The sequence below is a fragment of the Pleurodeles waltl genome, chromosome 4_1 (genome assembly GCF_031143425.1).
Source record: "Pleurodeles waltl isolate 20211129_DDA chromosome 4_1, aPleWal1.hap1.20221129, whole genome shotgun sequence".
NCBI classification, from domain to species: domain Eukaryota; kingdom Metazoa; phylum Chordata; class Amphibia; order Caudata; family Salamandridae; genus Pleurodeles; species Pleurodeles waltl.
The window spans coordinates 842,865,190-842,892,436 of NC_090442.1; the positions used below are offsets into that span (position 1 = coordinate 842,865,190).

Consider the following 27,247-nt stretch of genomic DNA (forward strand, 5'->3'; position numbering starts at 1 on the left):
AATGTCTACTTTTCAAGCAAAATTTTTAAGCATAGGATTAGGACAGTGCCATCCACAGGGAGCTACAAAGGAACAAAGGGACAGATTATGACCTTGGAGGATGGGATACTCTGTCACAAACGTTGTTTTACAAGTTCCATAGGATATATCAGAACGTGTAATACTGCGGACCAGATATCCATCACGTTTGTGATGGAGTATCCCATCCACCAAGGTTGTAATCTGTCCCAAAGTCTTTGTCATTTATACAGAAAGTCTTTTGGCATAGGATTAGCATAGTGTCATCCTTGCAGAACTGTAAATGGCAAAAGCCTCTAAGCCTGAAAGGGTATTGTTTTGACTTATACTGGATGCTCCATTTTGTTTGTGCCTAGAGTGGCACAAAACTAAAGGTTACAAGGAGGTTATAGTTAGTCTCAGTTTTTAAACATGCAAAAGCATAGAAATTGACCTGATCTAGTTTGAGTTGTTTCAAGTAACTATAACTCAAACCCTAAGGTAACTATAACTCGCGCCCCTGCCATGCACAGGTATGTGAGCAAAGAAGGTACTGCATGTTACCGTGACATTATCAATTATGTTATTAAATATGTCATCAGTGCTGTAATTTGTGGTGTAACTAGAAGTGCATAGCAAGGGTGCGAGTTCTAGTTACCTTTGGGTACGAGTTATAGTTACTTGAAATAACTATTTATTACATGGTTTTGTCAGTTTAAAAACTGAGCCTAACTCTAACATGCCTGTAGCATTTGTTTTTTAAGTGAATTTCTTTGTTTTTTTAAATACTATTTCCTAGCTATACCGTTCCTGTAAAATTTGTTTTTTTCAGTAAATTTCTACTTTCTTTTAACATAAAGTCATTTTAGTTACTATACATTAATCCAACCACCACCGCTCACGGCCTTTGGCCGTGTGTGGCAGTAGTTGGCCACAGAGCCTGACCTGCGGCCAACCTGCATAACCACCCAACCCCACACAGTCTTCGACCTTGCGCTGCAGTGACTGGCCGCAGAGCTTGGCATGTGACCAACCCCTATAACCACCCTACCCCATACAGCATACGGCCTTCAGCCATGCACAGCAGGGGTTGGCCGCAGGGCCTTCCCTGTGGTCAAATCCTGTAACAACTAAATGCTGCACTGCTCACAGCCCTTGGCTGTGCAAAGCGGAGGTTGGTCGCCGGGCCGGCAGCCAACCCTCCTGCATGCACCCAAACCCAACTTGCGCACCGCCTTTGGCCGTGCGCAACATGAGCTTGGATGCAGTTGGTGTGTTTTTTTTCATTTTATTTTGGATCCGCGGATCCAACTGTAGAATTGCCGACCTGTGGATTCACAGCTCCACGGATCCAGTCATGGATCTGTGGATCTGGCAAAAAGAAATTGGCCAATTGTTTGCCCATGAGGGGTCCTTAAGTGACCCAACTATGTGTCCTGTGGGGTAAGGATACCTTTATCACTGCTAGTTTACCACCCCCAAACCGATGAGACAAAAGAAAATGGCAACCGAAACTTTTCTGTCAGGTTGTGGGGAGCCAATCAGGGCCTTGTTTTTCTCCCAGATTCGTGAATCCGGACCCAGATCCGCGGGTCCGGATCTGCGGAGGATCTGCGTATCTATATAGCTATATTTGCTGGCCTTTAATTACTCCAAAACTACTGAACGCATTCTCATCATGCCACAAAAAGTGTGATCTACGCAACAGGATCTAGCTTCCTGCCAAATTTGGTGAATTCCATTCCGCGGTTTGGGCTGTAGGCATGTCTAAAGGTCCTATGGAAAAATGAATGGGGAAAACATGTTTTGGGACCCCCCCTTATAGGTCCTACTATAACTACTACGTAACACACACACACACATATATATATATATATATATATATATATATATATATATATATATATATATATATATATATATATATATATATATATATATGTATCTTGCACTAGGTAGCTGTAGTTAGGACCTAGATTCTATAGAAAAAGCTGTTTATACTTCCCTCTATCTTTGGCACCGCTTGGCAAATCTTCACAAAATTTTCTAAAAAACAATCAACACCCTGTTGGGTAGGGACACCCTGACCCCTAAACTCTGGTGTTGGGGACCCCCACCAGGGCAAAAAACCGAGAGTCGCAGCAGATCTGGAATTTTTTTAAAAAAACAAGCGGGGGCTCCTGCACTTGATTTTGAAAAATCCTCTAGGAGGACCAGGCCATGGGGGCATTGTTTAAAAAAAGGCAGGATCTGCACGGGGCACCCTCCTCAGGCTTATTAAGCCCTGGGGACCACCACCACCTACCTAGGACTAAATATTTGTAATGGAGGGCTGTGTCCACACCCCCTGAGCCCTGGGGATCACCACCTCCCTGGGGCTGAATCAGAGTAAATTGGGGAGCCGCGTGGACACCCCAAAACCCTGGGGACCACTACCTCCCCAGGGCTAACTTGAAATTAATGGGGGGTCTCGGGGACACCCCCCCCAGGCCCCAGAGACCACCACCTCCCCAGGGTCAAAACAAGTTTTAAAATTGGGAGGGGGGGCCACAGATTTCCTTTAATATCTCAAAAATGACTGAATGAATTTACACCAAATAAGTGAAAGCGTAATCTGCGTACCGAAAGATATTTTTCTGCCAAATATGGTGTAATTCCGCCTAGTTGTTGGGGTGTAGTCGTGTCTAAAGGTCCTATGTGAATTAACATGGGAAACACAACTATTTTTGCCCCCCCCTTTTTCTCTGCTCCCTCACTTCCATGCACAACAAGAATTACCGGGGCACTTTTTTTGGAAAATTCTGTGAAGATTTGTCAAACTGTGACAACGATATGGGCAAGTCAAAAAACGCTTTTTCTATGGAAACATGATCCTAACTATAATTACTTAGTGGCGTCCGCAGCCTGGAGGATCCAGCAGAAAAGTCTTCTGGAGAACAAAAGGTTATTAGCAAAACAAGTCCATGGATAGCTAGTGATAAACTCGTATGAAACCCGCAAGGAACAAGCCTGCTTTGAGGCAGCATTGACTTTGATCACCAAGAAGGAATTTATAAAAATACGGTTGGGTTCCTTACCTCCTTAGATTTAATCCCAAATGGCAGATGAATGGACAATGGGAGAACAAACAGTGCTGCTAGTGCCAGCAAAGAAATGAGACATTTGTGCTTAAACTCAGTTTATATACCAAGTTACTGGCATACTGTAAGGCCCTGTTGCATAAAGTTTTTAGCCCTCGGTGTAAGTACCTGCAGGTCAGCGGCCATTGAGGTGTTAAATCCCCAGAACCCTATGTTGAACGCTCAATTGGTGAAGTACTTTAACAACCAGATAAAAGCAGTATTTATTGTGGAAGGCAACTAGGGGTTAGTCACATGGAATATTTACTCCTATCCCGATAAAGTAGGGAGTTTTAGCCTTCGGGCATCTATGTACGTTTGATGGCCCTCATACTAAGGAGGATCCTGGTTCTTAACTATTGTGGTCTCGCTTGTTAAGTTGCACATGCACTTTCCATATGTTATGTGGTGCCTGACTGTTTTCTATGATCGCACCACGCATGTCTTCTAATTTTGTACTGATGGATCCTGCCTATCCCGACTATGTAGGTAGTTTAACCTCAGGTATCTGAGTATGTTAGATGGTACCCACTTTAGAGAGGATCCAGAATTTTTATTATTGTTGCCGCGCCTTTTACGTTTGCACATGCACTTTTTAAATGTTTCGCTGTGCTTACCACTACTCCACAATTACACCATGACTTCCATATAATTGATTGCGCTCAGTCAGGCTGAGATCGGCACAAATTATCACTTTCGCTCCATTGCAGGTTATCCCCAAGACCCTGAGATATTTCTAGTTTTTATGCAAGAGTACGAATCAACAGTCGCGGAAAGGGTACGTTTTTTATTGCAAAAGTTTCTTTTCTACTAGAATGTATGATATGTGGGGGTTGGTTGTGAGGAACACTCAATTTTATTTCGATCATGTAGGTAGTTTAGCCCTAGGTATCCAAGTATGTCACAGTGCCCCTAGTCCAGGAAAGAGGCTGGATTTTGATTATTGCTCCTTCGTTTGTACAGTGCACTGTTTACACGCATGGTGCTGTTTTGTTTGCTCTCTATGTTTGCAGTATGCACTCTCGTAGGATTTGCCATGCTTAGACTGCTCACAGAAGGCATGGTGACCACCCTTGTACCACCCTTGTACTGTTAAATTCTGCTGTACGTTTCGTTCTTAAATGAGAGAACAATGGGGAACATCTATGTCCATTTTTGTGGGTTTTAGTTCCCTAGTTGAATGTATGATTTTAAAACTGAATGTATGATTTTAAAATTCCTGATTTGTTTTTGTTTATGGTTTTAATTAACGAATAAACTAAATTACTTATATGTATATATATATATATATATATATATATACATATATATATATATATATATATATGTATATATATATATATATATATATATATATATATATATATATATATATATATATATATATATATATTATACGTAGGGAGAGAGAGGGATAGGTGTATTTTTATATTGTTTTTTGATGGCAATATATGGCCTGGTCATAGGGGAAGGTGTTGTTATTTTGTTTTGCATTGCGCTCTGTTTTATTTATTTTTTGTTGAGAGATTATGGTGCTCAGAAGAAATTACCCTTCCTGCTGATGGAACTTTTTACTAAAGCTGGAGAGCATGAAAGGTCCTGGAGATAAACAAAGATGTGTTCCAATGGAAGAAAACGAACTCGACACTTGTTTATAGACCTGTCAAGAAGTGGAGATGTGCCTTTTCACAATTTGGAAGTGTGTGGTGTGACATCTAAGAGGAAATCCCTGCAAATCTGGAGTATTTTGAAACACCAAGGAGGTAGAGAAAGAAATGTTTGTAAAAGTTGTACCTCAAACTCTTCTTCCTCTCTGGACAAGATGCCAAGACTGCACAAAAGCAATGTGCTCTTGCTGGCTATAGATTTCTCGTTTCTCCAGTCAAATGTGTTTGCTGCAAAGGTTGAGGCTAAAGCATGAACGCAAAAAAAAATGCTAATCTGGAGACGTCCTGTCCGGCCTCAGTTTCTAACCTAGCCTTGTTTATGATCTGCAGAATGTGTCCTAATTGTGAAGGTAAAACTCTTGACCAGGATGAATCACGAACACTTGCTAGAATACACTTCGTTGCTGGTCAGTGCAATAGATACCTGGGTCCTGATCTTCTATATTTCTTGAACAGGGAAAATCAACAACCTATTTCCAACGCAGGTAAATCTCGAGTCGAATTCATATGGTATCTAGGTCGGGTCAACTGCACCCCACTTGTTTTTATTCAATTTTGAGTTCCTTTTAATTTCTTTGGAGCCATTTATTTTTTAACCCCGATCCTTATCTCTAAATGTTGCTATTTTGCTGTCATTAAATTGTATGTATTCACTGAAGTTGTTAGGAACTTCTAATATATTTCTTAAATATAATGTTGTTTTGGTGCTGCTGTTCCTTCCACCACCGACAGTATTCTGCTAAGAAGTCCATGTTGTTTGTGACAAATATTCCAAGCAAAGGGTAACCAAAAGATTCCTCACAGAAGCCTGTTTACTTCATCGGAATTAGATTGTTTTTTTAGTTTGAATTTAACCCCATTTCACAATAAGATGGCAGCCTCTCTCCCCTATATTTTAACTATGCGGCTTGCTACAGGGAAAAAGTTTATTGTGAGATATCAATTATGCTATAATTTATTTGGTGACATACCACTGTGCAATAGAAGGTGCAAACCGCTCCAGTAATAACCACTGCGCCCCAAAGGTTAAGTCCAGTAACTGTAAAAAAAGGAAAATATTAAAGCTTTTGTATTAACATGAAACAAGAAAGAACACTTCATTTGGAAGATTTGTCGGACACATAGATATAAGCTATTTCTTGGCAAGTAGAAATAATTTTCATGTAGTAATACATATTCCTCAAACGATAATTTGACAAATTTAAATGTAAAATGCGAAGGCCCTGATTATGGGTTGCGTGTTGCAGAGGGGGTCGAACTATTTGGGGCCGAAATTGCAGTGCCTGTCTAGTAATTCCTTCCCTGCACCATCCAATTATGAGTTATTCTGTTGAGAATGGGGCATAACAGTTGTCCATACAGATCCCTATTCCATGTGAAACAGTGGGCTCTTGTCTACTCCCATGTTGCACCTGCTCAACACTTGCGGCCATCCCCCGCTTTAGCAGTGAGTAAATGACGGCGGGGGTGGCAGTTCGATTCTTCAAGGCAATGAACGCTGCTGCCAGGCATGAGGGGCCGTCCGTGCACCCCCTGCGCCATAGTAGGGGGTCGGTGGAGCCGGGCTTCACTTGCGCACGCAAACCCTGCTTGATCAGCACCTCGAGTTTGGTGATCCCTACAATTGGGACTGTCGTTCATGCAACACGCAAATCCAGGTGCAGGAACAGCAAACCACTTGTGATTGGGCACAGACAGCCACGTCACGGAATACCACTATCTCGATCATGGCCCCAGGGGTCATGTCTTCCTAAACTGATATGGACGAGTTATCAAGTGGAAAATCCCTTCCAATCGAAGAATATATTATACATGTATAGTTCTAAGAGTAGTCACCTTTACCTCTGGAATATCACATAAGCATTTCTTTGTATTGCAAATATTGCTTTCACAGCTTCATCAGTGTTCCTGGGTTTTTTGAAGTCTAGGGGGAGGGGGGCACAACGTGTTTTGAAGGACGTGATAAAATTGGCTTATCCATTCTTAAGCTGCACATGAAAGAAATGGGTAGTTTTCAAACTATTGCATAGATTAAAACATAGATGTGCTCACTTGTGATTTATGAGGCGTTCGCTCTATTAGACCACAATAATCAGCCATCTTTCACTTTAACAGAAAAGCACCTTTTCATAAAGTGTTAAAAACATTTTCTGTGTTTTTTAGAAGTATCTCAATGAAACTTATATTGTGGCAGAAGCATAGGTATTTTACTTTAAACGACTTCAAGTTTGGTGACAATAATTTCATGGACTTGATTAAGACTAATTATAATTAGTAAAATCAAAACAGATACTACTCCAGCTCCAAGATATTGCATGAGCACACGGCAATCTTAGAAGACAGTCCTGGCTCAAATCAAGTTATGTGCATCACCTCTCCCTCCAGCACTGGAGTCTCTGTAGAGATAGATCCCTTGGAAATGGGGAAAGTTTTCAATTCCTTCAGTGTTGAAGACAAATATACATAGAAATTTGGAATCTATAAATCTGAAAATGTCATAACCTTCAATATTATATCCCAGCCAACTTCATCCTATAACGTTGCCTTAAAAAACACAGAGGTTGTAGCATATAACGCATTTTGTGCATGCGCAAATTCAACAAAAAAGAACACATACACTGAAAATGCGTGAGTGATGCATTGGGGATAAACCTGCAGTGGTGCAAAAACATGAACTTGGTGCGTGCCAAGAGGTATGCCACTTGCATTTAACACGACATACCTCATTCACAAGGTTGGACTGGCCTAAATGCCAATCAGGCAGTGCCTGACGGGCTGGTCGGACAGAACTGCGTATGGCTCGGTTTTTTTGGAGCAAAGAAAAGTGTCTAGGAAAAAAGCAATACAAGGAGATGCCATGGACATCGAGCAGTAAGTAATAGAAAGTGTCGTCGGAGTGAGCATGGACGTCAATTCACCACAATGCCAGGGGTAGCGGAAGTGACAACACATGCCCTTTGACCTCCACTTTCACTCACACATACACACAAATTCGCACTTACATCCACACTGCCTCACATATATACACTTTCACTCAAGCACAGACACAATATACATTTAAAAGCATTTTTTACTCACCTCATTTGCCATAGTAGCGCATATTCCAGCTAATTGTATTCCATTTATATTACACTAACAGTGAATAATATACTATTATTCACTGCTAGTGTACTAAAAAATTGACCAAAAAAAACGACAGTGGAGCCCCAACTGACTCCGTAAGGACGAGCTGCCACGGTGTTCCCGGCACTGAATTTGCCACCTCTGAGGTCAGGAGTCGCAAAGGCAGTGCCTGGGGTCGCAACCGCGACCCCTGGCGACCCTTAAATGACGTCCATGGGTGTGAGAGGCAAAGAGCATTGGGCGTTCCTAAGATATCGTTTAATCGACAGTACCTACCTCCAAAATTAAACAGTACCTACAACTATTTCATATTTCTCCTTTTTATTTTATTTCGTCTGCTAATATGCTACATTGCGCCCGTCCTCAAAACAACGTAAAGAAATTACGACAATATAAACAGGCTAGTAGTTTAAAAGATTTGGCTTAAGGGTCCAACCAAAGAAAATTATATTTAAAAAAGGCGAATGGGGGGAATGGAAGACTTCCATACACCTGTAGAGCAGCAGGTTAAAGGTCTTTGCTAGAGACCTTCACCGTCAACAGCCAAACATCTTTAATTATGATTAAAAATACTAGTTCTTACAGGTGCAGGACAGTGCAGTTTCCATATAAGCAGGGGAGTTGTGTCCCATGGCCCTAGAGATGGGCAACATGCAGAATAACGAGTGGGAACTAAATGGGACAGGAGTGCTGCATTCATGTGTTCCTTTGATTAGTAAGACTGAATAATGTACATAGGTAGTCAGCAGAACTAGGACGGCAGAGGAAAAAGCCCAACAGCTCAATACTGATATGTGCCAGCATGGCCTGATAGCCCAGATTCAGTGAAGACGCCTATTTTCGGCCAGTTTGCCACTACAGATAGTGCGGTATTACTTCACCCCATATTCCCGGGACCAATACTGCACCATGGAATTTCAGGTACATATCGTCCTGCTAAAAGCAAGTGGAATATTTGTCCAGAAATAGGTCCGGAACTACAGGTTTATTTTCAGAAATGTGCACACTTTATTCCACATTCTGTACGGGCCAATAGGTAATCATCCCAATGTAATACTAGGTTTGGTATTGTCCAGATCAAATATCGAGCCATGATGAGGGCCATGGTGTGTGATCATGAACTCATAAAATGCATTCAAAGAGGAAACTTCTTCCACCTTGGCAAGTTCCGTGTTTTGAACTTTGAACCCTATAGTTAATGATTCCAAATGTTCTTTAGAAAAAGGTGCCTTGCTGTCCCTCCTAAAAATATATTGATTCTCTACTCAACACACTCAGTTCAATGGTGCTTGGAGCCCAGCCTTGTGCGTCAGTGTGTGAAATAATTTCCCTTGGTTATTTCCTTGTTTGATGCACATAGCCGGGGCACCAGAAAGTATTCTGAAACAGGTGTGGATATGCAGATTGGAGAAAATGGACTCAAAGGTGAGTTTGCATATGTAAATTCACTAATGTTTAGCTCCATTTCTACACCTAAGTGATACTTTCCACTTTTATGCTAATCACAATTTCTGGGTGGAGAGTTACACCTAGGTATAGACTTAAGAGTGTTTACCATGTCAACTTAAGGGGCGGAGACATCCATGAGTGAATGTACTAGTGCAATGTGAGCTTTAATAATTTCCCATCTGTTTGTGGAGATCTCCACTACCGGGGATATGATCTCCCTATAGTAAAGTGTAGTCACATTAAAAAAAATAATAATAATTTAATGTGAAATAAAAATGTACAATATTTTTTAACAAATTGTAGTCTCATAGGACTACTTAAAGAAAAACAATAACTAATATTATCTTTGCTTTAATTTACAAATTTAATTTTATTTTATTTGGTATATCAAGTTTAAATGTATGAATTATATTTTAAAGAATGATTTAATATATATTTTGGAATTAAAATCACTTACCCTCACTTACATTTTTATTTTTATTTCATTTGCAATAAATGTGGTTCTCATTTGCATACTGTAATAAGTGTTCATGTTTAAACATTCATTTATAGGATTTTAGAAAGAGGTAGGCTAGTGGGGGTTCCAGGGTGGTCGCAGCAAAAGAGGAAAGAAAAGAGGAAACAAAGACAGACATAATACTATCACATTAGCAACCTGAGCAGCTTGCAATGTCATAAGCAGGCACATCATCGTTACACAGGGACATGTGATCAGGTACACGTCCTAGAGACTCATCTTCATCCTCCTCGGACACGCTGACAGACAAGGAAAGTCCCTTAGTCTGGCTCATTGTAAGGTATTCTGCATGGCTGTAGTTGAGTTTACATCCGGGAGCGCGGCCAGGGGTAGGTTGTATTCGCCTCACCAGGACTGCTCAAAGTTTTTGCAAGCCTGGCCACAGGCCGGCGTGATCCCATGAAGCCCGATCCCGACTTGGGAGGGCTGACTAATAGGAACAGCAAGTCCGGGTCAGAGTGGACTCGTGTAAGTGACTGGTAAAATTTTTACTGTCAGTTTCAGATTGCAGGATTGCAGGAGTCTATATAGTTTTTTTGTTGGAGAAGTTTAAAATGTAATAGGTCCTGAAGAAGCGTTAGAGGATCCTTTTAGACCAAAGAGACGCAAAACATGTCGACCTCACTTTGAGGAATGTCTGGTAATTCCTGACTTCATCTCCTCTTTAAAAAGTTGTTAGTGAATGGTTGAGCATTATCTCTATCTCACGCCCTTGTTATATTTTTTAATCTTGGCCATCACCCAACATCGGCGAATAAATGAGTACTTAGAGAGGGTTTTGAGCCAATTTTATTTATTCTGTTGATCTCTCCTCTTTTTCTTCTGACCCACATTTGCGGTCTGTGGCATCATCGAGAAAAGATCTTTGGCAAAGAGCCCCCCTACGGGGGTGCCCGTCAGACATTGCAGCGCCGGTCTGATGAGGAGCATGTCCGATGATGAAGCATGACACCCAATAGGGTGTGTGAGGACTCTTGCTCCTATTAATTAGGACTCTCTAGTGTTCTCCCTGGTTTTCTTTTTCTCTTTTGGAACAGTGTATTTCATTACATTGTAGTTGAGTTTACCCTTGCCCTGTCCCTCTTGATGTAGGTCTTTGTAGGTTTTGAAAGGCAGCCAAGTTCATTCAGACGTGTGCATACTGTCAATCAAGACTTCGGTCAAAGATTCAATGAGATATATATGCCACACCTTAGCCTACCATAATGAAAGGCTCGGCGGGAGAGGGTTCTTCCAGGTGTGGGCTATTGTTAGTCTTGCCATCAGGAGGAAAAAGTTCAGTAGTTTGCCCCTAGGGGTAGTGTATGGATGAATTGAGTTTTCCCCAGCCTCTCTCAACAAAAGCACCTGAGGGTCCATTGGAAGGCTCACCAAACAAATTTGGTGGATCAAGAGGAAAGCCTCCACCCAGAAGCGTTTTAAATGTATACAGTGCCACCACATGTGTAAATAGGTGCATCTGGCTACATAGCCCCTCCAACAGAGATCGGAGGCTCCAAACATGGCAAGGAGTCAGACGGGGGTGAAATACCATCTTGTGAAGATTTTGTAGCAAATGGCATTATGCTGTAAACAGACAGAAGTCCTGGCTGCACACAACCAGAACTGCTGCTAGGTGTCATCAACAGCAGTAATACCTAAATCTTGTTCCCATCATGACTGGTATGGGTGTCGCCACAGTTCAGAAAGACACAAAAGGCTGAAAAGAGAGTGCTAGTTTTCTAAGTGGACACCTGTGTAAAGAGTTGTTCTAGAGATGCTTTGACTCTACTACCTTTATCTTTCACATTGGTGTATTTGTCCAGTGCACAAGTTGGCTGAGATGAAACTCATCTTCAGTGATCAGATGAAAACGTAGCCTGCAAGTCTGTCTATTCAATGCAACCCCCATCTTGGAAAAAGTCCCCCAAAAGTGGCGGCAATCTTCCCTCTAATCTGCATAACCAGAACCCAGTGTGTCCGGCATAAACTTTGGGTTGTGTAAAATAGGAGAGAGTGGGGAAGGATATGTAGTGGCTGTCTGGTGACGTTTAATTCTACTTCAGTGTCTCAGGAGAGAAGCATTAGCATACAGTGGGGTTTTCAAGGGTGAAAAATTGTCTTGGGACCTCATCCACATAAAATGGCCTAGAGGGATGATGAAGCATCCCTGTTCTAAGAGCACCTATGTCTTGGTATAAGGTAGCTGATGCCAATCTAGAGCAGACAGTAGTTGGGAGGCATGAATGTAGTATTATATATTCGGAAACCCCAGCCCTCTGTCAGATGTTCTCTTATAAAGAGTTGCTCTTGGCAGTCAGGACATGGAATTATACCACACAATTTGTAGCAACTATTTTGAATAATATTGTGAGGGATCCAGAGGGACAAATAGTGTGTCACATAGAGTAGGCAGTTCATCTTAACACCATTAATATGACCCTGCATTAAGATCTCAAGCATACCCCAGTGTTAGAGATCTGTAAACAGGGCCTCCAGCACCAAAGGTATGTTGTGTTCACAGAGAGTGCAGATGGAGCTGGTCAAGGAGCTCCCTATGTAATGCAGGGAGGGGGGCTTCCCATACCAGGCCAAAAGTGGAGAGCAAGGATCAGGTCATATGAGTGAGATCCGCTACCCCAATCCCTATAGAAATTGTGTAATTAATGCTGAAGTCTGAGGACACTTTTAATTGGTGTAATTTGTCCAACAGCAGTGGCAGTGACGTAACTGGACATACAAGAAAGTGTTATTTTGTAGTGTTCTCCATCTACCTGAAGTCCTCAGATGCAAGGATTTGTTTTGATGGGGTGGATTAACAGCTCCATTGTGAGTGCAAAAATTAGTGGAGGCAGGGAACATGCTTATCTGGTACCCCTGCAAAGTGGTATCAGAGAGGAGAGGATGCTATTGACTCTAATGCATTAGGTCTGGATTTTCAAATAGTCCAGCAACTAAGTCATCATTAGGGGGCCCAAGCCAGTCTTTGAGAGGGCCATGTGAAGAAACAGCCAATACACTCAAAGCCTTCTCTATGTCTAGCAAGAGAAGGGAGTTGTAGTTTTGGACCATTCAGCCACATCGACCACGTTCACAGCCAGCCGCATGTTGTCTCAAGCCTGTCTAATCCTGATAAACCCTGACTTGCAGTTAGATAGCAACAGCAGTGAGATACAATGCAGGCAAAAGACCAAGATGGAGGTGAATATTCTAACATCAAAATTTAGCAGGGCAATGGACCTATAGGAGGTGCGGGCAGTGGGGTCCTTGTGTGTTTCAGTAGCAGTGATACTGTGGATTGGCATTACTGATTTGATGAGAAGGATAGGCTTCTCCAGCTCTTGGAGTAGTGTGGGGTCAATGTGGGGTATGGAACATTTTGCAAATAACGGTCCTGGGTAGCCGTTGGTGGAGGGTGGGCCTGGTATAGTAATGAATAATAGGCTTTGAAAAGGTTAAGGGTGTCGGGTGTGTCTGTGTGGGACGCCCCTGCATCGTCCCTGATAGAAGAGACATGGGGCCACGTGTACTAACAATTTTACATGTCGCAAACAGCGAATAGGGCTGTTTGCGACGTGCAGTCCCATGTATGATTGTTTTGTGACCGCGAACTGGTGCTAACACATTCGCAAACGCGAAGGGGTCCTCATGGGACCCCTTCCCCTTTGTGAATGTCACTGAAAATATTTTTTCAGAGCAGGCAGTGGTCCTGCAGACCACTGCCTGCTCTGAAAAAATGAAACAAAAACGTTTCATTTTTTGTTTTTGTAATGCATCTCGTTTTCCTCTAAGGAAAACGGGCGCCTTACAAAAATAAAAACTGCTTTATTTAAAAGCAGTCACAGACATGGTGGTCTGCTGTCTCCAGCAGGCCACCATCCCTGTGAGGGCCGCCATTCCCAAGGGGGTTGCAAATTTCGACCTACCTCATGAATAATCATGAGGTGGGTATTTGCGACCCCCTTGCGAGTCGCAAATAGTGTCAATGACACTATACTATATACGGTTGTGCGAGTCGCAAACAAAAAATTTGATACATCTAGCTCATGGTTACTAGTTTACTTCAATCTCAATTTGTACTACAGCATTCTGTGGGCCTTGTTCCACTTCTCATAATACATCTGATTGATATATGCTGAATAGGTCACATGGAGCTGTTCCAGTTCTCTTTAAACTCATCTCAGTTCCTTCTTGGCTTTGGTTAATTTTAAAAAAAGTGTTTTTTAAAAAAATTGATTTTATTGATTTTATGTATTCGGACCACATTACATGTAGAGCAATTAACGTCCGCAGGATTCCGCTTGACTACTTAACAACGAATAACTAATAACCCCAAACCTCCCACACAACACACGCCAAGAAACACTCTTTATCCTTCAGAATCTTTATATGCTGCATTAGCTGTAATCCTCAGCTCCCACTCAGTATCCGCTTATGGATCACGCGTATGATTGGTGTGGATCCTCTAGTTGCCGGAGCTGTGTTACCCATCACCTTTTGGGCACACTGTGGGCCCTGCCAGTATGAATGCTACCGGAGAATAGGTGTTGGCCCTATGTATAGTAATTGTGCATATACCTATAAATTGGTATACTGCCAGTGTGCCTATGGGGGAGTGTGCGAGCCAGTTCAGTGTTGAAATGTTGCGCGTTTAGTTGTGCACGTGTGTTGGGTGGCCTAAGGAATGTAGGCTGGCTATACAGGTCTTTCCTTCATCGGTTCATGGGGGTTTATCATCGTTTTTTGCCTCGAGTTTGGCTACCAGTGTTTCCCAGGTAGTACACCCTGTGTGTTGTTGTCCCTCCCGCTCCAGCTTCTTTAATACCTGGTATTCCGTGCGGGCCCAGCGCAGTGTTAGGGTACTCCATGCTTGTCGAACGGGCACTGTGGGTGCCTTCCAGTGCATGGCTATTAGTCTTTTGTACATTAAGCATGCTAGGTCTGCAAATTTATGCAAGTGTCTGTTTTTTAGATCTTGATCTAATCCCCAGCAAGCAGGATTTGGGTTTTGCCGTCAATGTCAGCCCCGTCAGTTCAGAGATCTCCTGTACCACCTCCGTCCAAGCTTTTTGTATGTTAGGGCACTTCCAGACCATGTGATAAAAGTGTGCTAGTGGAGCTTTACATCTAGGGCAAACTGGGTTGGAGTCTGGGAACATGCGTTTTATTCTAGCAGGTGACAAGTATGTTTGATGCAAATAGTTAAACTGGGTATATCTGAATCTGGGATTCCTTGATACTCCTCTGGTATGCTGCAAGGCTTTTTGCCACTCGGATAGTGCGATCTGGGCAGGGAGAACGGCGTTCCATCTCTCTCTAGCTTTCTCCGCATGCGGCACAGGAGGTTTGTTTAGGATTTTGTATAGGTTTAATTTAAAAAAAAGTTGATGTGTGATTTATTAGTTCAAATCTCAGTACTGCCTTGGCTGTGTCCCACAAGGTGGCATAAGACACCTCTCCAGTGTCATTTTCCTTGAAGTAGTGCTCCAAAGACTTTTGCAGTGCTGCGTCTCAGAATGCAAGTTCATTATTGTGCCATGTAGGGGTCATACACTGGGGGACCGTTCCTGAATCTAATAACAAAAACACTGGGACATGGTCTGACAGGGTCAGTTAAGATCCTGGATATCTTGTGTCAGAGTTGGGGGGTGCTAGAGTAAGTATTGTAGCTTGCCACAAAGCAGTCCAGTGTAGAGTCTAAGACTGTAATCAAATCACCCCCAATGATTAAATCACCCTTGGTAAAATTTTCAATGAACAGGAGTAGGAAGCCCTAAAACTCTTGTTGTTATTGGGACCACAGATGGAGAAGAACGTGATGACCCAGGTGCCAATCCGGGCTCTCACATCCACCAACCTGACCTCCCTATCAACATGTGATGAGTCTATAGTTATGAACAAGCTTGGCTTAAATAGGCGGACCCCTCCTTTAGTCTTGTTGGGGCCAGGCACAAAGAACTGGAGCGGAAACCAGTACAAAAGGCGACTCTTAGTATCAGACACCAGGGAATATGTCTCCTGAAGAATGACTATGTCTACTTCCTTTGTGTGGAGCCATTTAAGGATTGCTTTCTGTTTCATCTGAGAGTTGAGCTCCTGAGTATTCAGGGGGACTATTAAGGTGGTATGCCATTTAAAAACAAAGGCACATTATCCCACTGTAGGGGTCAGGAGTGTAGGGCAGCACTTGCCAGAGTGTAACCTGGGAGGTTGTGGGCAGTGTGCAATTCTGGGAGTGGCCACCACAGGAAGGGCCAACGGAGCAGCACATCAGTCTCACAGGGCTGGGGTGCAGGTAGTTTGTCAAGCCACAGACCACTGGGCTAGGAGGATGTCTCAAAGAAAGCAAGTATTCAGTGGGTAGTCAGTCATTATCCAGTACAGGGAGGTCCATCCATTGGTCTTGCTAGCACATGATTTTCTTGGAGACCTCAAGGGTGGTCGTCACCATCCATCTACCTTTGGAGAGCTGGGGGCAATCAATGGTTCGCTGCCATTTTCATTTGGCACGTGATGTGCAGCAGAGTTCGAGCTTTGTCTAGTCTTCACGAGGCAGCCCACTTGTTATTGACTGTGAAGATTAGGTGCAGCAGGAAACCATAGCTGTACAGGATTTTATTTTTGCATAAGTAGGACAGGAATGAAATATTTTGGAAGAATGTTAGGGTGTCGCCCCTGAAGGCGATGGAGTCCATTTCTTGTGCTGCTATCAGGATATCTTCCTTGACCTGCCAGAAGTGGACTCTTGAGCACATCAGTTACAAGATGGTGCCATTGCTTACAATAGGAGAAAACACAATGGATGCGGTTGAGGGTGAGCTCCTTACCATTGGAGTCCTGGAGGATATGACGAAACAGTGCCTGCACTTAGTTTTCCTGACCAGCATTGAAAATAGTGGTACTCACACCTCTGATCCATATGTTATTAGAGCAGGAGGGGTTCTTATAGTCTTCCACAGAGTTGCCCAGGAGTCATTGTTGGGCTTCTAGTTTTGACACCCTCTCAACCGGGTCATCCTGTACCTGGTCCTCTTGTGCCACTATCGCCTCCACCAGATCTATGCAGGACTCAGCTCTCTTCACTTGCTGGTCGAGTTCTATGAGTGCTTTGGTAAAGTTTGCATTCATGGCTGTGATGTCTTTCTTCATTTCCTGAAGGAGGAATTGGATGTGCTTCTTTGTCGCAGGCAAATGTAAGTCGAGGAGAAGGCGAGGGGTGCTTCATCTGTTGCCTCCCAGGAGCCATTGCCCTTGGAAGGTAGGAACCTCAGCAGAGAGTCGAGGTGTTGGCAGAGGAAGTCTTTGATGGCCCTGAAACTTCAAAACAGGAAGCAAGCTTAGTCCAAGCCTTTGGAGATTATTCACAAGCAGGAATATACCACAAAGTCCAATCATTGTCCTCTTTCAGGCAGAAGCAGCAACTGCAAGCCAACCCAGCAAAGCACAGTCACAGACAAAGGGGCAGTCCTCCTCCTCCAGCCCTTCAGCTCTTCTCCTTGGCAGAGGTTCCTCTTGAATCCAGAAGTAATCTAAAAATCTGGGGTTTTGGGTCCACTACTTATACCCCTTTCAGCCTTTGAAGTTGGCAAACTTCACAGGAAAGTCTCTGTTGTTCACAAGATCCTGCCTTGCTCAGGCTTGGATCTAGTCTAACACCAGGGGATTGAAGACTGCATTGTGTGGGGGAAGGCACAGCCCATTCAGGTATAAGTGACCACTCCTCCCTCCACTCTAGCTCAGATTGCACATCAGGATATGTGGGCTATATCCCAGCTCTCTTTGTGTCACTGTCTAGAGGGGATCACAAACAGCCCAACTGTCAATCTGACCCAGACAGGGAATACACAAGCAGGCAGAGTCACAGAATGGTTTGAGCAAGAAAATGTCCACTTTTTAGTGCACTTTACCAGGGAATTGCTAGTAAATCAAATGTGCCAATCATGGAAAGCCAATTACACATACAATTTACACAGGGAGCACTTGCAATTTAGCACGGGTCAGCAGTGGTAAAGTGCTCAGAATACCAAAAACAGCAAAAACAGAGTGCAGCACACAGTCAACACATGGGAAGTAGAGGCATAAAAAGACAGGGATGAACATGCCAAGGATGCTAGGTCTAACACCAATTACCAAAACAAAGAAAGGCACATGCTGCTTTTTAGGTCACCTTTACTGGTCAAGAGAAGTATTTTAGAATATAAGGCATAGCCTTTGGCAATATTCCACTCTCAACAGCCATGATCTTTCAACGATTCTACAGGCAGACACCTCAGGGTAGGTCTCAGAGGTGCACTTTCCAGAATGAATGGAGATATGTAAGTCCCTTACTATAGATTTGGAGGTAACTGTACCACTCATTGGACTGAAAGAAACTGATATGCACAACGGACAGACACTTCACCACACACAGAGGATTAGGGAATACAACACTGACTAGTCACACCTATGCATTGTGGCGGAGCACGATACGGAATCTTGGGTTTCTGCATGTCCCGAAAATGAAGGGAATTTCAGTTTTAAAATTATCAGGAAAATAGCTATCAACGCTGGCAAAACTAAATATGTTCAAATGTGTTCTTAATAGCTCTGTACACACTGTATTCGCACAACGTTCTGCAAGAAGTTAATAAAACAACAATTGGCCTTTTCTCACCTTGGTTTAGGGCTAAAGCTGGAGCATAAATAACAATTCCAGTATATAAAATCTGTAAAAGAAATGCAGGAAAATCAATTTCAGCAGATTCAAGATCTACCAGTATTCCTTGATTTTGGTATACAATATAAACATGACTGTATTTCCTATTGCATTTTCTTGCATAGCGGACCTATAAGCCTGCGTAGGCGTACCTCCATATATGATCACCCAAGTGATCTTATATGTATTTCTGAAGCTCCTAGGACTCAAGACACTCATAACAAATGTTATTCTGATCAAACTCGGTGACAAATATGTTTATGAACCAAGGTATAAAGCCTAATTTATCTTGGTAAGGAGAGAAGCCTGCTATCCCTATATGATACTGAGAACTCTAGGCGAGCGTACTACTGACACTGTGATCTCTCTTTCTGGCTTGGCATGGTAGGAAAGAGCTTTAAGGAAGAATGACTTATGGGGAAATGTGATCACTTTCAAGGAGATTTTAGGATTACAGCCATGTTTTTCATACACATCTTGCCATTATGTGAATTTCTGAGAGTCCAACTGTGTAATATAGATTTTTTTTAATTGAAGTATTATAATATGCTTTGAGGTGCTGTCTAAATCTAGCATGTGATGTATTTTGTTGACAACAAAAGTATATGTACAGTTAAATCCATAGAAGATCGATTTGGGACTGTCCATAACTTTTTCATTTTATTCATATTCAAGAAATTACTATAACAGCCATTACCGCAAACAGGGGCTTCGCTGGATTCACTGTTTCCTCAGAGCACTGGCAATTACATCTTGATTCACTTACTAAGTGCCTTTCTTTAACTATTGATTTCCTCTTTTTTTCTTTGGAAGCCCATGTTACACCCTGTGCAAAAAAATCTCTTTTGGAGGTCTCTTACTGGCTTGGTTTGACAGGAAAAGATTTTAAGTTAGAATTACTATTAGTGGAATATGACTACTTTCAATGAGGTTTTGTGATTGCAGTCATGTTTTCCTAACACATTCCTTGCCTTTATGTTAATTTCTGAGAGTACAACCGTACTCAAATTTACTATGGAGCACAAGATGAGGAATCGGCAAATGATCAATAACAAGAGAAGCAATGAAGGTAGAGGACACATTCAATTAAAGAGGGTGGCACATAAGCGATGATCTGGAACTGTTGCCTCTGGTAGTGCAGAAGTTCCTTAGAATGAGAGTCAAAATATTTCAGTTTTCGGGAGCTTCCTGAGAGACAGGTACAGATATCATTAAGGGTATGAGGATGTTCCACACTCTTAGACTTTGCCTCCCAGGGATCTACCTCAATCATCTGAATGAATGAATTATGTCATTATAAATGAGGGGTTCTAGCTGATGTGTAGTGTGGAGCACATTTCTGAAGATGTTTTAGGTGTTTTCTCCAGTCAACTTTATGGACGGTAAAGACGACCTTGAATCTGATTCATATTCTGTTAGTAGCCAGTGGAGGGATTCAATGCAGGCTGGACATGATGCTTTTTACGGGGCTTTGCTGTATTATGGTTGCCTGTGTGGCCTGGCAATGAGTATTTTGAGGAGGCCAGTGTAGATGATGTTATAATAGTCCAGGTGGGATATGATGAATTTGAATTTATTGAAAGTGCTTTTAGCAGACACCGCAAACCATAGCTGAATTTCAGGAAATTAATTAGGAGGAAAAGAAGGGAAAGGGCAAACAAATAGGTACGATATCTACAAGGTGTGCTAAAATTGCATTCCGAGAAAAGTTCTTTAGCATGAAGAGTGAAATTCTTCTGTTTCTTGCCAGGTTTTAAACAACCAAACGTTTTGTGCGTACCAATGTCCCTACTTTTCCTCAGATATAAACCAGTTAGTGTAGTTGTGTCTGTCTAGGAGGAATACACAAATACCAACTGCCAACTACACCCAGTTTGCCGACCCAGACAGGCAGCAGACACTAAGGCCCATATTTATACTTTTTTGCGGCGCATTTGTGTCATTTTTTTATGCAAAAGCAACACAAACTTACAAAATGTAATTGTAGTTTGTAACTTTGTGCTGCTTTTGCATCACAAAATTACACAAATGCAGTGCAAAAAAGTATAAATATGGGCCTAAATGGCTAAGGTAGAAAAATGCCACCTTTGTAAAAGTTCCATTTTCAAAACTGTAATTCAAAACACTTAAAATTACATGTCCTACTTTTTAAATACATTGCACCCTGCCCTGTGGGCTGTTTAGTTCCTACCCTATGGGTGACATATATATTGAAAAGGAAGGTTTCGACCCAGCAAAAGGTTTATTTTTGCCAGTTTGAAATGGAAGTTAAAAAATGCACACACAAGCCTCAATGGCAGGCCTGAGACATGTTTGAAGGGACTACTTAAGTGGTTGGCATAATCAGTGCTGCAGTCCCAGCAGTAGCATTTAATTTACAGGCCCTAGTTACATATAGCACCACTTTACCATGGACTTATAAGTAAATAAGATATGCTAAATGGGGACAAGCCAATGTAACCGTATTTTAAGGAGTGAGTACATGCACTTTCATGCTGGTTAACAGTGGTAAAGTGCACAGAGTCCTAAGGCCAGCAAAAACAAGATCAGCAAAAATGGAGGAAGAAGGCAAACTGTTTGCAGGAAGACTACCCTAAGTCTCACAGATCTAACTGCCTGTATTTTATAGGATGCACCTGGCAACTAGGTTCCAAATAGGATTAGCCACTGTTTGCCATGGGAAAACATCATGCTTTTTTTCTAGCCCTGATTCCCAGAACTTCCTCTTGTGGCAGTCTACTTGATTTGTGAGTTTATCCAGGCCCCAAAATATGGCTTCCTATGAGATTTTACTTCAAACTTTTGCTGGAAAGATGTGGTTAGAAAAAATATAACTGTGTTTCCACACAATCCTCAAGATGGCATTTACAGCAACTTCAGATTTTCCTATTGTTGTTTGGATATGAGTTTTCCATTTTAGTGTTGTCAGTTGTTACCCCAAAATACTTGAAGGATTCAACTTATTCTAGTCCTATTTGGTTTATGAAAAATGGGTACTTTGTTTGACGCTTTGTCCTGAAAGTCATGATTTTTGGGTTCCCTTTATTGATTATTATTTCTTCAATAGTTGTAAACTAGTCTTGCAGGCCTCTATAGGTTTTGGACATGAAAATAAAATCATTGGTATAGAGGAGGGCCGGGATCTTAAGGCTGTTTATAGTTGAAATGTCATCCGATGCTTTTCAGACTTCTTCATCAAGATACTTTGTAAAGAGGGAGACCCAGATGGTGCCAAAGGGCAACCTTGTTTGAGCCCTATATGGATTAATCAGCTTTCAATGATGCTCCCTTTTTGATTGAGTCTCACTTTGGAGGTGGTTCCAGTGTACAGCAGTTGAATTAGTGTCAGAAAACCTTGGTCGATGCCAAAAAATTACCCAGAGGAGGTTTCCTGAATCAAAGTTCAAAGCTGTTCAAAATCAGAAAATACAATGTAGAGGGGCATTCCATCACTTCTAAATGTGTGAATTATATACTGAAGGTGAAAATATAGCCTTTCATTGATAGTCGTTCTCTGAAGGCTGCTTGTAAGGGTGAGTAGATGTTTTCATTTATGACCAACTTATCTAGTGCCTTGAGAATAAATTTCAAAAATATTTTGCAGTCTATATAAATTTGACTGACTGTTTTGAAGGATTTTGGGTCCTCTTTATTTCCCTTCTTATATGGTGGCACGATTATGCTATTTTGCCAAGAATGTGGGCACTAGTTTGCGAATACAATCCCTTTACATATTTTTGAACGTATTTCCAACCACCAGTATGGGTCCAGAAGGAATATCTCCATTGATATCAAGTTGGGTCCAGGGGCCTTTCCTTGGTGGAGGTCTAATATTGCTTCCTTCACTCTGTCTTTTGAAAAGACTTCTAACAGGATCTCAGTTTGTTCCCTATCTATTGCTCCCAAATAAAAGATCTGGAGGGGTGTCTCTTTTGAAAGGTCATCTTGGTATTAAAGATGGCGATGAATTATACCCATGCTTTGTCTGTGATGTTTGATTTCCAAGAAATGTCTTCTTGCTCCAATACTTTCACCTAATTTTCTACCAAAAGGCATATATGTCCTTTTCCAGAGCAGCTTTTCCTAACTTCTTCTACTTTCTATTTGACAAATCAAACGTCTTCTTCCTGACTAAAAATTTATAAAAGGATCTTGAGGCCCTTATTTACTGCCTTGAAGCGTCACTACAAACTATTGTGTGTAGTTCTGTTTTCATTGCCTTACATTCTTTGTAGAGCCATCCCTCTTTAAAGATATTATTTATTCTTGATACAACTGGAGTCAAAGTTTTCAGTACAAATCATAAAGAGGTAGTTTAATATATTCGACTGGTCCATTCAGTATGTGTTTTTGAAGGTTAACTGCAGAAGACTCTATTTCTAATCCTCTATGTTCGGGTTCCACCTCATTCTAATTTGGCCACCAAAGTCCTAAGTGTTCTTTAGATTTAGAATGTATCTGGCCTCCGATGATATGTCGTATTTTATATCCAAGACTAGGAGGTTATGCTTGTTTTCCAGTTTCAGTTGGATCCTTAGTTTTTAAACCTGGACCAATCGGTGATCTTAATCAAAATGTAATTGTTTATGGTTTGTGCTCTTTGGGTGTTGTAAATTGGCACATTAAAATCTTAATTGGCATAAGAATTAAGGACTGAACTGAAACCTTTGATTGAGCAGAAGTGGGCCAAGCATTTACATTTGGCATCTTTCTTTGTGAACGCATGTCTTATTGTCAGGATGTCTCATACTGTTTTCAGCTTGATTAGAGATTCATCATCATTCCCCCATTCTCCCATCTGACAGTTGAAATTGCTGCAGATTAGAATTTGTACTTTTGACTGGCAGGACTTTAATATAGCTTCCTGGATGCAACTTAGAAGATGAGTGAAACCATCCATCTTTTTCTGTTGCCAGTAGAATGTTTATTATTCTTAGGATTGTTTTGTTCAAAAGTTAAATATGGACAACTTGTAGGTTTTTAATTAATGTTGTCTCAGGCTTTAGTGCATTTGCCAGCTCTACAGTAAACCTGCAAACCACCACTGTTCCTCATTTTCTCCAACACCATTTCACATTTTGAATGGTTAATACCCCGGTAAGTTTCACTGTGTTCAAGTCTGTGGTTCTTGGAGTAATATTGCATCGAAAGATGTGAGGTAGTTTAAAATGATGCTGTAGCACATTAAGGTGATTATTTACAAGCTGCTAGCTTCAGTTTGTGCTTCCCTAGCATCATTTTAATTCATGCTAAGGTGGCATTAAGGAGGCCTTTCTCCCGCACTGTGTTTACAAAACGGCACAATGTTTGCATTGCTCCACTTCATGAACCCTTGTGCCACATTATTCCCGCGTCAGGCATAATATATGCAAGGGGTGTGTTCCAATGCAGGGAGGCCCAAAACATGGAGCAGTGAAATATACAATATTTCACTGTGCCTTTTTTTCCATTATTTTTAACGTCTGCTCAGAGCAGGAGTTAAGAGGACATTTTCATCAATGGGCCTCCCAGTGCTTTCTCTGCTCTAGCATCACAATTTTTTACGCTAGAGCAGCAAAGCACCATAATAGCATCAAATATGAAGACGCTACTTTCATAATGTGCGCAATGGTGTACCGTATTGTAAATACGGCGCAACAATGATGTTGGAATGTGGGGCAGGTGCAGCGCAAGAAAAGTGGTGCATCTGGACTGATGTGCACTGTCTTGTAAATATGCCCCTTACTGAGGAATTCCCGCCACCTTTCAGGAGATGATTGAACTGTTTGATTTCCTTACACTGAGTAAGTAGTCCTGGTTAACGTGGCTTGTTTCTAGTCAGCCTGATTTAGTGTGATGTTTTAGTCCCGGGGTATGTGAGATGATAGATATGTTCTCCTGTGTTGTGGGATACTCTTCTTCATGGCCATCTAGAGTTCTTATTGCAATTTCTTGCCTTGCCTTTCGTTAGGAGCGCTTTGGTAGGTGTCAATATCTTTGGATGTTGCTAGTATTCATTTGCCTTTTTTCTTACCTCAGGTTTAGGTTACTTTCTAAAGAAAAAAGTAGCAACCCTGTAACGTTGGGATCAGGGTAGAACAATTATTAAATGAACAAAGGTCTCTAAGGGTGAAGTGATAGCTTCAACTTCCTTGGCAAAGTGCATAGCAAACCATCAAACGATTGGCTCAGACTGGGATTCAAACACCATTCTTTTTGATACATTTTATGCTTCAAAATTATTTCATTTTTTCAAATACAAGGTTCTCCAAGCAGTAGTGTGTGGCATTGTACGTAAAAGATGATTATAGTAAAGTGGGAGTGGGCAGGTGCTATACAAAGCTACATATACATGTGAATGATCAGGATAATGGGTGTAAGTACCATCCTCTAAATAGGAGAGTTGATATTGATAAAACAGCCCATTGTAACAATTTCAAAATTTCGACTCCTAACAGAGATTATTTCCACTGGGGTCATCATCAGGAAAGAAAAACGTTTAGGTTGGAGACACCAGTAAGGTACAGCAGTGACCAATGTAGCTGAATAATTTGGCGTAGTAAAACGTCAATCAGTAGGGACATCAAGTATGGTTCACGCTTTAGGCATACATTCAATACCATTGAATGATTCGGCCATGCACGCTTGATCTAGTCCACTGATCTGGTGACCGTGTTTATTGAAAGTGAATTATTTGCATTACATTACACCTTTGACCCAACGAATGTTAGAATACCAAGAACGTCAGTCTCAGCCAATGTTTGGGCTGTCTCGGGAACAAGCGATACAAACAGATACAATGTATCTGCACATTTTCGATCTGGCTTTTGGACCCAATGCACTGATCTGCTGACGATGTATGCCTATGTATGACTAAATATTTTGACTCAGGAGGGGCCTTGTGTGATTGCCACCCCTGAGATGATTCTTAGGGGCCTTGCATCATGATTGTATTGTGCTACGCGTAGGTTTTTTTCTTCCATGATTGTGTGTGTAACTCTTGTTTATCAACTCGTGCTTGCAGGCATACCCTCTTCTCAGCTCTCAGACTCACTTCAAACGTAGAGGTTTTTTCGCTGCAATGTTATCCAATAAATTTGTATCCAGAAATTGTGTAAAGTGTTTCATTTGTTGTTCGTTTTTCCATGTAAACTCTTCAACTGTATTATATTATATTATTTCAGTTTAAATCCATATATGTAGGAAAACATCATAGACTCAGAGGCATTAATGACATCATCCGGTAATGCTCTATTTTCAATTCTCAAGTCCTCGTTTGTGTTCTTTTTAGTCTTTGTGCATTTATTTTTGTTTCTGCAGCTAAGACAAATGACTTGGATTAAGGATTTAGTATAAAACACTCTCTTTGGCTAGTCGTATATTTGTCTGCCCTGTTCTACTACAGTTCTCCTAGCTTTAAAGCGTCTGCGAACTTCAGCTTGGTTACTGCTTCTGCGCAGTCACTTATCACATCCATAAAGTTGAATTTTCCTACTGGAGTCCCATCTAAGATTTCGAGCTCTTGGAGGGAGAGGCGAACAAGATGTCTTCTTACTACTAGGACTGATACCTTATTGATGCAAAGGATATGGTGTGCTTCTCTGTGGAAGTTTATATGGATAGAAAATGTGATTGCTTTTTGACAGGTATGCCTTGCTTCCTCTGGGTCCTCCATGGCCTTGACCTGGGCCGAGGATATGCGATGCCTTGGCTCATTTTCTTGTTCTTAATTGGTTTGTTCACTTCTTTGTAGTAGTGTATATTAAATATTTCCCCTTTCTACTTGGTGGATTATTTATCACTGCATGTGATTTTAATCATTTTAACATGAGGCATGTCAGGAGTCAGCTCTTCAGTAACCACCAGGATCTGTGCATTTTGGAGCACCTCCTCTTCGATTGAGAGGACTCTTGAATCATTTGTGAATAGTGGGACAATTGGTTGTGTGACCTTGCCACTTTCCGACATGCTGATGTCTACTTCCAATGAGCCAGGCGGCCAATTGTTGTGTGGCCAAAGCAACTTTGGTAATTGTGCCTGATTTTGGTGGAGTGTTAACAGAGGACCGTGGTCAATTTCCTTTTAATTCACCTTTTCAGTCACCCTCAAATTTAATGTGAGACAATCTCAATGGCTAATTTAATTTTAATCTTTCAATCCGATGCCCGCTGTACTGTAGGTTAGGTTTTGTGGGTCACGTCTCTACAGCTTTGTCATTAACTCCAATAGTGTAATTAATTATTAGATAAACCTTCTCAGCATGCCCTCAGATATCCAAGCACTGGTAGACCAGTGAGCTAGGTATGAGAACAGGAGAGGTATATATATATACACACTAGGTACATGCGTTTTGCTGCAAGCCTGCATCAAATTGCATGGTGTGGGGTGCCGAGCGTGGAGACTAAAACCTTGCGCCCTGGACTTACCAGCTATCCCTTTCTGGTTTCATCCTCTGCCTTATCTCTAGGCCTGAACTGCACTACTCTGCTTGCCCCTGCCCCGATTTGAGCCACGCAGTCATGGCTCACTCTCCTAAATGCTTGCTATGTCTCAGTCCGGCCTTGCTCAATCTCCTTAGTGTGCCTCAGGGTTCTAAGGCTCAATGTTCGCTACTGCCGGGAAGCTCCATGTCGGACTCGAGTCCAGCTTCCCTTGCATGTAGCTGGTGCTTCAATTTAACCTTGACAGGGGAGACCTCGAGGATACCAGGGGGCGTAAAGGT

The 27,247-nt window shown here is 41.8% G+C and overlaps 1 protein-coding gene across 1 annotated transcript in view; it reads right to left on the bottom strand.

The window, feature by feature from the left end:
• LOC138288222 (sodium-coupled monocarboxylate transporter 1-like) overlaps nucleotides 1-27,247 on the bottom strand; it is a 237,024-nt gene that overhangs the window by 134,802 nt on the left and 74,975 nt on the right. The window contains exons 3-4 of the mRNA XM_069229605.1: nucleotides 18,505-18,556; nucleotides 5,755-5,822 (exon numbers count right to left, since the gene is read on the bottom strand). Of these exons, the coding sequence (XP_069085706.1) occupies nucleotides 5,755-5,822; nucleotides 18,505-18,556 (120 nt within the window). The remainder of the gene's footprint in view (nucleotides 1-5,754; nucleotides 5,823-18,504; nucleotides 18,557-27,247) is intronic.